This window comes from Tetrao urogallus, assembly GCF_951394365.1.
Source record: "Tetrao urogallus genome assembly, chromosome: 7".
NCBI lineage: Eukaryota > Metazoa > Chordata > Aves > Galliformes > Phasianidae > Tetrao > Tetrao urogallus.
The window spans coordinates 9,778,219-9,791,655 of NC_136820.1; the positions used below are offsets into that span (position 1 = coordinate 9,778,219).

The following is a 13,437-nucleotide window of genomic DNA, read 5'->3' on the forward strand; positions in this document are numbered from 1 at the left end:
TACCAGGAAGCTTGAGAAGAGCCTGTTACACTCAGCTTTGAGAGAAATTTAGGGGCACAGATTTTAGATGGGTGAGATTTGTCAGGTAGGAAAAGGAGGGCTGTGTCATAAACAGGAAAAGAGGAGGAATAAGGAAGGCAAATAAAAAAATGGCTCTTCATTGGTATCAGAATAAATACAAGCTTCTCTACAGAGTTTCTGCAGCTACTTATAGTCTCCTTGCACTGTATAGAGTAATCCTAGAAAAGAAGTGTGCCTGTCTTTCTTGAACTTGGCTTGAGGAGCACAGATCTGGACACAATACTTCAGATGTGACCTCACCAGGGCAGAATAGGAGAGGAGGAACCTCCCTGCTGGCCGCGCTCTTTTTAATGCACCCCAGGGTACCATTGGCCTTCTGGGCCCGGAGGGCACACTGCTGGCTCATCGTCAACCTGCTGACCACCAGGGCGCTCAGGTCCATCTCTGCAGAGCTCCTTTCCAGCAGGTCAGCCCCTAACCTGTACTGATGCAGTTCTTGCAACACTGCATCTGCTGTATATTGTACATAGCACACTTATGAAAGAACATCCATGTGTCTTCAACAAATATGTAAGCACAACGCCAAAACCAATCCCTCAGATTAGTTAATGGACACAGCCCAACTTCTCAGTCAGGAGCTGCTGCCACCACTTGTTCAAAAGCACACAGGAAGGAACAGCCAGCACAGAAGAAGACAACTATGCTGTCAGGCCCCTGGCAGACATCCTAAATGGCAAAAGGAAGTGCAGAAAAAGTGCATATATGGTATCAGTGAGTGCTCGACAGTACTCGAACCACCAGAAGTGTTCTTACTGGCATTGGTTGGTCTGTGGTATTTGTATAATGGATAAACATAGAAATAGTGAATCTTCTGATAACCAGTGCATGTGACTGCTCCTGTCAGAAGACTTTCTTATTTCTTAATCCATTTGTAAACTGACACGTACAAATCTTAAGTAAAATAAAGACAAATTGAGTATGAAGGAAGAGAAATAGATGCAAAAGGGAAAACACAGAAGAGTAGTGGCAAAACTTGTGAGAATGTCTTTATTAGTCTTAACAGAGGCTAATAAAGTAATACCCAGAGAAACAGAAAGATCAAAGTACAAACAGATAAATACTTGTAAGTATTCTGAATGTTGAAACATTTAGACAAGTAAGAGACTCTTTCATTTAAGAAGTTCCAAAATAAATATCACTCTGTCCAGTGAAAATTACAAAGGGCTAAATAGAAAGAATGCAAAGATACGTTTATATAGCATCTTGTTCTATAGCATCAGAGAAATGACGTGCTGGGAGAATGATAGAGTGCTGACCAGTTGAACAGCACAACAGGCTGATACTGCTGCATTTTGGAGTTTAATTTTACTGCTGTTGTCTAATACTGACAGCTACTGACCTTCTTTTTGTGGCTGCTGTGGCTTGAGAAGCTTCACATCTTTGTCTTTTAATGAAAAAAAAAAAAAAAAAAAAAAAAAAGAATCCAGCCCCACAAGACAGCAGAGGAAGCAGAAACCAGAGAGAAAGCCAGTGAATTTTGGTACATTTGGAACAATCACCTAGGCTGAAATAAATGACGATGTTTGTCCAGAAACAGGGAAGAGGGTATTGCTTTGTACCCATATTCTAGTGATACCTATTAGGAGCTGTATTTCATTTTAGAGAATTGAATGATAGGAAAAGAAATACTGCATGGATTTGTACAAAAGCAGAGCAGTTTTGTAACTCCTGTGACGATGAGAGCAATCTCACTTTGAGTGTTTTAAGCCTGAAATGACTGATCCTGGCAAGGGGCCAAAGCAATGGTAAGGGTGGCATTATCAGATACATAGACCAATATGCAAAACAGCACAGATCAGCCCTGCAGAATTATCTGCAAAGTTGTGCCAGTAGGATGATGCAATGATAGCAACACAACCCATCCTAACACCAGAATTTCTGAATGCAGTGGAAATCAAGTGGATGGAAACAAAGAAGCCATGTGGACATTAATTACTGGGACGCTATCGTGAGGTATGGACAATTTCAGACTACTGCTAATCTTTGGCATTCAGAAGTACTTTCTGGTTCCTGGCACATACCTTCTCACTGTACAGATTCTCTCCATTCTTTCTATGACCTAGCTTTCACTGAGAAGAAATTTGGTGTGTGATTTTCTCGGCCTGGCTGAGCTAAGGTCCAGGACCTATAAGCACACTGTGGAGTATTTCTGACTCACAGTGTAGCTACAAAAACACCTAGAATGTACGTACTATAAATTCATCTGGAACAAGCAAAGAATTAAAATGGTGTGTAAAAATTGGTTCTTGACTGATAATTTGTGAAATATATAGCTATGACTTCAAAAGTAAGATTCATTGCACTATGGTCCCTCTTATGTAAAAACAAAAACATGGCAGAATGCATCACAAGTCTGGAAAAAAAACAGTAGAAGGAAGCAATGCTCTCTTTTTCCTCACTGCATCAGAAGTACTGCTAGTTCAGTATCAGCAGCACAGGGAAAGCCTAAATAAAAATAGTACAACAGCATGGAATGTGTATGTGCTGCAATGAATAGTTATGTACTTATATGTCTTGTAGTAGAGAAACAAACAGAAGAACAGGGAAAAAGCCTCCACATTGATCTCACTGCCAATAAACAATGTGAAGAAGCAGCGTTAGCCCAGATTAGGAATGCTTGTGTCTTCCAGAGTTTGTTTTACATAACCCAATTTTCTGTAATTAGCAAAATGTATAAAATGGGTTTTTTTAATGAACTCTGTGGTAATAGCTTTCGTTTGGTGCACAACATTTTCCCCACTTTTCCTCAAATTATGCCTCAGAAGTGTAAGGACCTTTGGTCTCAAGAATTTTGCTGTCTTTTTCTTTCTGCTTGTCACAGTTTTACACCGTTACTTTTTGTTTTGGGGATCCCTGCTGATAATTTTGGGTAAGATTAGATATACTTTTTCTCATTTCTTAGATGGTGTGATTGTACAGTGGCATCAAAACAGTAGTCATGAGAACCTGAGAGCCTGAAATATAAGGCTGTTAGGAAAGAAAGGGAAACAATCCAAGAACAAAATAGTTTCAGCTGGATATCTTTATTCAGTCTCTCCATTAAGAAATACATTTTATTTATTTATGAGGTATTTTAGTGATTACTGGTGAAATAAGATGCCTGTTAATGCTATCCTAATTTAGAAGCAGATTTTGTCAATACAACAAAATTAGATATAATTGGGAGAACATGTGGAAAAGGAAATGTGTCAGGTTTGTGTACATGCTTCATTAGACCTCTTCTCCAGATGGAAAGGATGATCTGCATTTGATGGAGCTACAGCCTTTTGTAGGATGCACTATCACATGGTGCATCTATCAGAAAGGCACCTACTCTTCTGACCTAGATCTTTATTTTTCTTGTTTCTTCATCACATGCTGCAAGACTCTAATATATTGAATCAAAACTATTAGCTGCATTTTCAAATTTCTGTGCCCCAAATTGTGCTCGATTACGTTTGTACGTGATACTGGTATCTGTGCACCTAGTGTGTGTCCCAGCAAACATGGTGCTTTTGGAGGCTTCCCAGTAATGGTGGCTTCTCCTTGTGGAAATGCCACACTATTGAGTTACTGGATACCTCAGTGTGATGGCCTGATGACTGAGAAGATGAATCATATAACTAACCATATAACTGTACAGAAAAGACTGAATTGTCAGTGCTCATTGCTGCACACTTGCAGGGTACATCAGCTTGACCTCACAGGTGAGGAATAAAACACATCACCATTTCAAAAAATGTCTTTATGGAGGCAACGAGTGTCACATCACTAAGCATAGCTTTTACTCATCTCTGAAAGTAAAGCCATGATAGCTGACAACCCAAGCTATACCAAACCACTTGCCATTCCTTTTATTTTTGAATGATAGCTTCAATTTTGTGGTAAAACTATGAAGTTCACCTGTAGGTAAAGATTCTTAAAATCTGCTAGAGCTCATGGCAAGCTGCAGTGCATTTTTTCTAAAGAGTTACTGGGTAAGGGATTGAAAAAAAAACAACAAAAAACCAACAGCAGAAAAACAGAATATCTGACTCATAATAATTTATGTGTTAGCTTGAAGTAGCCATACCTCAGTGTCAGCACACACACATTGGATGGAGGCAGGCTGAAAGCAGCAGGGGAGAGGAGGAAATGCAGTGGGAAGATGGACAGTCTCGGGTGGTGTGATGGAGCTTTGGACTGGATAGGAAGTTGGGATCTGCAGGGGTCCATCAAAAACTACTGAGAAGAGAGGAAAGGAAGAAAAAAAAAAAAAAAGAAAGAAAAGAAAAAAGTCCTATCAGCATCAAGGGACAACAAAATACTAAGACACAAGTACAAGATCTGATTAAATCTGACTTCCCAGCAGATCTGCTTATCTGTAGCAGGTGTAGAGCTAACTGAACACATCCTGTAGGTGCTGATAAGAAAGTTATAGCCCAGGTACCCACTGCCAGAATGCGCTCAGAGTTTTGTGCTGCCAAGTTTCATAGCTGTTCAGCCTCTCCTTGGGGGACCTCTCATCCGCCTTCAAGACCCAGCTGGGCAAAATCACTTCTCCCAGTCGGCAGCTACACTTGTGAATGGCAGAGGCCCTCTGCTGGTCTGCAACACTCACTGCCACTGTTAGTAAAAGAAAGAACGCTGATCAAAGAACACACGCTGATCAAATGGCTGAGATAAGAGAATGAAAATCAATAAGCAATAAAATCAAGCAGGTTAATAACACTGATTAATCTGTGTGATCAAGGAAGTATTGCTGAAGATCAGCCTACTAGAAACCTTAGATTTAAGTTGTTGATATTAGTTCAAATGTTTGAGACCATTTTTGTTGAGAGTGTAGTTCAGAATCAAAAGTTTGATGTCCAAGAACAGCTTTGGGACAGTTTCCTCTGTCTATAATATGAGATATAATGTGAGATCATGAAAGGCTTTCAAGTTTCTAGCAGGTTATGCAACCTGTAACAGACAGTGCTCAGTGGGGAGAGCTGAGTAGGGAGAAAAGTGAAAATCAAGCTTCAGAAATAAATCCTACAATCATTTTTTAAAGTTACTGGTTAGACTGTTTATGAATTATACATTGCAAAAATTAATTTGATACAATACTTCATTTGAGAATGATAAGAATTCATGATATTTCAGTAAGGAACTAAAGATATACTTGAAAAGAGTGTGTAAGGAATAAAGCATAGGCTGATGCTAATCTGTTGCAACAAAAATATAGGCAGTACAGCCAAAGCTTGTAGAAAATTTTTAGTATCATGGGACAAGAAAAACTGTAAATATAATGAGAAACAACTTAGAAGACAAAAAGTGTGAAGTGAAATTCCTTCTAGGGCATGGCCTACCCTTCTTGTTTGGTTTCTTTTCAAGACTTGAGTCATTGCACATTCGCCATCTCAAATGCTCTATGCAGTGTACAGGTTCACTGATGAAGGACTATGAAAGGTTCCAGCCTACTGCTATCTTGCCCTTGTGGCAGGTGCTCATGTGTGGGCTGCTTTGTGGCTGTAAATTTCTGCCACATTCTGGTGGTGAATGTGCACTCCCACTACGTAGGTGGCTGCTTGCAGTTCAGTAGTATATCTGTATCCAAAAAGTTTGATTAGAGATCTTAAGGTGGATAACAAACACCATCTTAGAACACAGAAGTCATGCCCGTGTATGGTTATGACACAAACACTGAGCTGGCTATCTCTGTTCCATTTCTACTACCCTTCCTAAGTCAGCAAGTAATTAGAAAGAAAAAAAAAAAGGTTGGAAGGAAAAGAAGTTCAAGCTAAGAAACATGGATTTACCTGTAGAGGTAGGTCTTAGGAACAAAGTTTGCATGTGGCTACAAAATTTCTTTGCTGCCTGAGGCAGCAGCCAGGATTATGGACTACAGTCTGAAAGTCTATCACAATTTGACAAGATCCCGTATACAGTGAGGAAAGTAATATGCAAAGGCTGTCCCAAAAGTAATGCTTCCAATTTTGTTATTTGACCATGACTTCAGAGGCAGATGTTGTTGGCATGGCAGTAGGGATTGAACCTTTTCACCAACATTCCATGATGTGCTGTTGCCATGTGACAGATGGCAGCAGAGAGGCAGACTGACGCAATGGGGTTTGACATGCAAGTGCGTAAAGGTGTGGAACTCAATTTCTTGATGCGGAAAAATGGCACCCATTGACATTCATCAATGGTTGTGGAATGTTGATGGAGGCCAAACAGTGGATGTGAGCACAGTGAGGTGGTGGGTGGTGCATTTCAGCAGTGCTGACACTGAGCTGAAAAACAAGCTGCATTCTGGATGGCCATGCCTACTTTTGTAAGTGCGGCATGCAGGCTCTTGTTCATTGCTGGCAAAAATGCACAGCTAATGGTTGTGACTATGTTGAAAAATAGTGCTTTTTAGATAGGAAATTGTCCTATCAAATAGTGTTACTGTGCTCTTTGTATCCGTTGTAGTTTCCATGGAAATAAATAGGAGGTATTACTTTCAAAGCAGCCTACATACTTTGTTTCATTTTCCCTATTATTTTTTCATCAGTGAAGTAATAAGGTAAGCACCTTCAGGCATCATCTGAGTCAGCCAAGTTTGACAGCAATTAGGAGCATGGCAAAGGTGACATGGAAATATTTTTAGAAGCTCTTGGCACCAACTGAATAGAAGGTCTAATATACGCTATCAAATAAGGCAGCATTAATATAATCTTTGCATACTCTACAGCAGCCATTAATTTTGATGCTGAGACACTAACCCTTAAAGGGCTTCTTAGAAAAGCCACTGAATGGGGAAAAAAAAATCTCTGACTTTATGGAGCAATGACATTGATCAGTCCCTAACACAGAGGGTTTGACGTGGAACACAAGTTGAGCTTTTCCCTTTTTTATTCTACCCACCAAATCTGAGGTGTAACTCAGAAGCTGCGATTCCCTTGCCTTGGATGAAGGAATGGCAGCATCCAAAGCAAGATTTTACACCTTTAGTGACTTCACGAGGTTGTCAGGATAAACTATCCCAGAGCCCTCCAAAGAGAGGATCACTGATGTCAAGGGGAGGCAGGAGTAACAGATATTTACTTGGTTTGCTAACTACTCAGGGCTTTTCTCTCTGGGTTCTCAGACAACTAATAAGGCACTACCTCTTGCTTTGTAACTTTCCCACCTGCTGTGTGGTATCTTTGATGTCTAAGAAAGATCTAAAAGCTGCTCACAGTGCAGATTTAGTTTAACCCTATCTAAAAGTCAAAGGAATCAGCCACAAGGAAAAAAGTTGAAAGAATATCAGATTTCATTATGCTTTTCTGAAGCTTAACTCCAGTAAATGAAGCACTGTTTTCAAAGATTGTCCAACTTATGAAATAGGCTAAAGGCAGAGCCTTATGAAAGGGACTTTAAACAAGGTACAAAAGACTAGTTTTGAGTAAAACAGAATCAACACCTCTGCTAAAATATAAGATGCTCTGCATCTCAGAGCAAACCGATACAAAATGCAGGTAACTCCATAGATACAAATGCATCAAGGTGAAAGCTAACTTCTGTATTTTAGTTAAGGGACAAATATCATAAAAGAAACATAATGATTGAGAAATGTAACGGGATGAGCATCACATAAACTTCTCTTGACTCAAAGAGTAAACTTAAATGAGAAAATTACAGAAAATTTTTTTTCCTATAAGTACAGCTGTGGATTGTGAAACTTCTAGTTTAGTTCCTAAGAGGATCCTCCTCAAATTTCAACATCTCTTTGCACATCTCGCAGAGTTAGAAAAGTAACATCTGATAACCCATTTTTAGAAAAAAAGAGAACTGCTCCTTGACTTTTTTTTTTTTTTTAAAGTGAAAACAGATCTGCTTGCTAGAAGTTTTCAAACTGATACATCCTTCTTCGCGCAGGAAGAGGTGTTTGCAACCTTCTGCTAGTGAGCGACAAATCAATTCAGCGTTACTCTTGATGTAATAATCCAAGGCACCACTTGCACCTTATGGTAAGTCATCTTTTCTTTCTTTTGGTTTTATTTTCTTCTACCTGTGCATTTAGCAGTTGTTTAGGTACTTCAGTGACTGAGGTGAAAAATACTTGTGGAATCTTGCTAGAGAACTTTACATTAAAAAACAACTTGGGGAAAAGAACAGGGTATGTTAAAAGGAATATCCTGCTTTTAAAGGATAGAACCACTAGAAGAGTTGAGCAGGGGAACCAGATAAACAAAGAAAGGTTGATTGGGATAAGAAATGTAAAGGAATATGGCTCTTTGATAAACAGATTACACAATTTTTTTTTCTCTGAATGTGATGCATTATGATAGAAATTTGGATTTTAAATCTGTGACTCCAAAGATGAAGCAACTCATTTGAAGAGTACTTATTCTCTTGCAGAATGACTACAGAAAATCTGATATGTTTTAAATGCTTTACCTCAAGGAATCTGTTTACATGTGGTGTAGCTTAGCATTTTACTGCCATTTGCCGCAACCCAGTCAGTTAATTTAGTGAAGCATTCTAGTCAGTGGCCAATGCTGTTTCCTAACACGGTGAGTCTACAGAATAGAGCACAGAAACACTTGGTGGTTTGTTTTCCTATTTTCTAAGATTAGCTTATATAGCTTATGTTGTTAGCATATGCTGGGTGCTATACTCAATTCAGGGCAATAAGTACTTCTGCAGAGAAAGGCTTCTTAAGAAAAGACTGGACTCAGCAGAAAGAAACACTCAGAAGAAAGATTGCACTTTGCAAGTGAGGCTGAAAGGAATAAGACAGAGGGAAGATGGAGTTCTCATTCCAAGAAGGCAGAGAAAGAAAAAAGGAAGGAACAAACTGAGAAGACCATTAGCAAAAAGAAGGGTCTGTCATGAACAGGATTGCTGCAGTAATAACAAGGCAGACAGTGTTAGCATGAATCCTATCAATCAATTGCATACTCATAAAATCTCACTCTGTGTTTATGACTCAGTCACTTCTCATAGCCCTGTTTGTGCTTCAGCATCATGCAAGTGCAAAATGACCAAGACACAGAGCTAAGAGGCTAAGAAATAACCCTCACAAGTTCTGATAGTGCAGTAGATGTGGTTAGTGGCCTTCTACCTACTTTGTGGTTGCAACTGTTCTTCTGGGCTGTGGCTTCAAACCCTTCCACCATGGGTGAATAATTTTAAGATGCTTGCTTCTGCCCAGTGGGATGATCTTGTCATTTTCAACAACTACTGATGCTCTTACCAGTTTCTAGTTAGACTAGCAAGGAGGGTCAAACTGGTCTCAGCCCCAGCACACAGGGCCTGGCTGTATGTTCTGCATCCAGCTCCTCATCCCATAATCTCAGTGCACAGTGCAGCTGACTGGGAAATTGCAAATAGGGATACTTAGCTACAAGCAGCACTGTCAGGACATGAAAAAGCTGAAAGTAATCTTGAATATTTGCGCAGTTCGCAAATCTTGGCATGCTTTTAAAATAAAAAAAGTTAATGTTTTGGATCAATAACTCCTTTTTGAAGGTGCTTTTTTGTCTAACAGACTTGTTGAGAGTAATTAAAAAATATAAACACTTAAATACTTTCAAACAACTTACTGTCAATACACCTGAGCCACAGCCACTTCCGTTACTGCGATCTCAGTATTGTAATGACTATGTAGTAAGAACAGCTGTGGAAAAAATTGTTTCAAAGAGGTCACCAGAGCTTCCTTAAAATCAGACTTTGAGGGTTCTGACAGCACTTATTTTCTACCCAGGAAACTATATCTAGGTAAGCCTTAGACACAACTATTAAGACTCGACAATTTTCTCTTAATTCTTCTTCTCCAGAAGAAAATGTTATGCCAAACTCTACATACCAAAGTAATACCTCAGTATGAACATTCTCACCATTGTATGCTGGGAACAGAGACAACACTGCCCGAGGAATAAAATGGGAAAGGAGTGGAAAAAAGGTTTGCAAGTGCAGTATCTCCTTTTGTTTGAAGGTGCAGATTTTGCTCCAAGTATGCTCTCTCAGTTTTGGACAGATTCATATTGGCACTATGCTGTAAAATAATCTCCATAAGGTTTTGAGTAGCTCAGGAGAGACCCAGATCCTCATTTTAAAGGTCACTGGAAAGTGGTCAAAGGCCTACCGAGCAGTCTCTTCTCAAGACTTAGTTTAAGATTAGTTAAATTTCACAATCAGACAAAAATTAAGATGAGGAACATTAGCCTTTCAGTGATCTGTTTTTACAGCAGAAAATACGTCTTTAACCCAAACAAGTACATCTAGACACAAGGAGATGCTTCAGTGATTTTACATGCTGTAACTCAGAATGGACCACTGAGAGCTTCTACGAAAAAGGAGACCAGTGGATGGCTCCAATGTCACTCTAACCACCGGTTGAGTTTCTTCAGCTCAATTTAGTCTTGCAGAACTCAAGTGCAGAAACAAAAGCGATGGCTTTCAGTGTGGTTTCTGCAAAAGACATCTGCAGTGAGAGAGGACAGACCTTCTCATTGAAAAAGAAATGCACAGCGGGGTTCAAAACAGGAAAGGAGTGATGACTGCTGAGTTATCTGAGTGGTCACACAGCAAGCTGGGGCAGACACAGTGTCTGAAGCTTTCTGTGTTGTGAGCAGTCTGCTGCCTTGACGAGAGAGCAGCAATCATTCTGCCACAACAATGCAATGCTTTGTAAAAGTAGTTGTCAGGATACAGGATAAAAAACAGCAGCCACTTTCCCCAACAGCAAGTAGCTCTATAGTGGCTACCAAAGCATCAATTTCACTTCCCCATCAAGTGATTGGGAAGCACTGACACCTATCGTTGGGTCCTTCTGACACCTGTCTTCACAAAATCCTCTTCCCTGCTTCTCACAGCTGTGCAGGAATTCTGTAGATTTCTCCAGGAGCCTGTGCAAAGACACTTCTCAGAGACCAAGTTACACAAAGCTATGCTCTGCATATGGGTATTCATCTGGCAGATTCTTGGTCCTAACCACAGGTGTGGCACCCATGTCTCAAGTCCTTTGACTTCCTGACACCACACACAAACGGGGACGGAGTATAGGGGCAGCCATTGCACTGCTTTACTTTCTATGTCATCTCACTGGAAACAGTAACAAGAACAGGATGAAGAAAGATATGCAAACAACAGATATACATCCAAAATATTTAGCTCACCCTCACAATGACAGCCATATCAGCTGTTCACCTAGGTGCAAACTCAAACACTCATCTGAATTTTGGAGCAACTGAGTAATGTCTGATTAATAGAAAAAAACAATCAAAACTTCTTTAATCCTGAGCCCTGTGGAGGTGTTTTACTTGTCAGGAAGATTCTACATTAGATACATGTAGTATAGGCCAAGCTGATAGCAAATGAAATCCTTTATGCCATTTGGACAGGTGCTTGATACCTGTTCTTTCCATTGCAGTTATCCCTGCAGGTCATCAGCTGAACGTGTCCAGCACAGCACTCACAAGACAGGGCTGCACACAGCTTTTATTCCAGAGCTACCTAAGGCCAGCCATTTCCATGGCCCCTGCCTGACCCAGACTCTGAAGAGGACGCAGCCTTTGCCATCGGAACCCAGACCAACGCTACTGACTTGCTGCTCGCCAGCAGCCATTACAGCACTTGAGCAGGTGGGTGCAGTCAGTGCCCTGGGGAAGGGTCATTTCTACACCACCAGAGATGGTCCCTAGCAGCACTGAGGCTCCCGTGAAGCCACAAACTGCACTTATGTTCTACCCATGATAGAGTGACTTTGCAGGTACTCCCCTGGGTGAGGGCTGCAGCGCACGTTGGCGCAATGAGGCCAGGCCCCATCGCTGTGTTTCATTCCCCTCCCTGCCAAGCCTAGAGTTCCCTGCAGCTGACCACTCTTCTCTTCCTTTGCAGATCAGCACACAATGGAAAACTATACCACTGACCTAGGTGACATGGATGTAACAACAATGATTGACTATGGTGATTCAGCACCATGCATGGGAACTGAGGAAAAGCACTTTGCAGCAAATTTTCTGCCACCGCTTTACTCACTGGTGGTGATATTTGGCTTCATAGGCAACATTCTTGTTATCCTTATCCTGGTAAAATACAAGAAGTTGAAGAGTATGACTGACATCTACCTGCTCAACCTGGCCATTTCTGATTTGCTTTTTATATTTTCTCTTCCTTTTTGGGCTTATTATGCTGCTCACGACTGGATTTTTGGAGAAGCGCTGTGCCGGATCCTCTCAGGCATTTACCTCCTTGGCTTCTACAGTGGCATCTTTTTCATAATCCTGCTGACCATAGACAGGTATCTGGCCATAGTTCACGCAGTGTTTGCTTTAAAAGCTAGGACAGTTGCCTATGGCATCCTCACCAGCATTGTCACGTGGGCTGTTGCTCTTTTTGCCTCTGTTCCTGGGATAGTATTTCACAAAACTCAGCAAGAGAACAGACGGTGTACATGCAGTGCTCATTATCCACAGGAGCGGAGAGATGAATGGAAGCAATTCCTGGCCTTAAAGATGAACATCCTAGGACTTGTTATTCCTATGATAATTATGATCTGCAGCTACACACAAATCATAAAGACATTGCTACAATGTAGGAATGAGAAGAAAAATAAAGCCGTCAGGCTTATATTTATCATCATGATTGTATACTTTTTTTTCTGGGCACCATATAACATTTGTATTCTCTTGCGTGATTTTCAAGATTCATTTTCTATCACTAGTTGTGAAACCAGTGGTCAACTGCACAAAGCAACCCAAGTGACCGAAACAATTTCAATGATCCATTGCTGTATCAATCCTGTCATTTATGCCTTTGCTGGAGAAAAGTTTAGGAAGTATCTTCGTAGCTTTTTCCGAAAGCAAATTGCATCCCACTTCTCTAAATATTGCCCAGTTTTCTATGCCGACACAGCTGAACGGGCCAGCTCCACCTACACACAGTCTACTGGAGAGCAAGAAGTTTCTGCTGCACTGTAGGTTGTGCCTAGCCAAAAAAAAAAAAGTGGAATTGACTTTTTTGAAATCAAGTCTATGATGAAAGCCTGGAGAATCTCTTCTGGACACTGTCTCTAATGCATCTGCACAAGGTCATGGCACACAGCTAGCAAAGCTGTTATTTGCTCATAACAGCGCGGAATTGTACATAAATGAAACGGGTGTACCAAATTAGCTATGAAGATGTGGTAACAGAATTCTGTGGCAAACAAAAAGGAAAAAAAAGCTTTTTTTTTGGTGGAAGTAGAAGCAAAGTTACATGCTACAGAGACTAGAACATACCTAAGCTGAGAGTCTAACCTAGCAGATTTATAAACTGATCTTCTGAAGTGACCTAGTGATTAGAAAAATGATATTGCTTCTTTGGAAATATCTCTTCACTGTATTTTACACAAGATACTTCATTCATTTAAACGCAGTCTCGGTCCCATCCTTTATTAGCGTG

At 40.5% G+C, this 13,437-nt stretch overlaps 1 protein-coding gene across 1 annotated transcript; it reads left to right on the forward strand.

Moving 5' to 3' along the window:
* Positions 1 to 1,963: 1,963 nt before the first annotated feature.
* LOC306948449 (C-C chemokine receptor type 5-like) lies at positions 1,964 to 12,974 on the forward strand (the record flags this gene model as incomplete). The annotated part of the gene is given in 5 exon segments (XM_079538083.1): positions 1,964 to 2,034; positions 11,426 to 11,514; positions 11,517 to 11,616; positions 11,618 to 11,636; positions 11,898 to 12,974. Coding segments are annotated over 5 exon segments (1,356 nt in total).
* Positions 12,975 to 13,437: the final 463 nt, after the last annotated feature.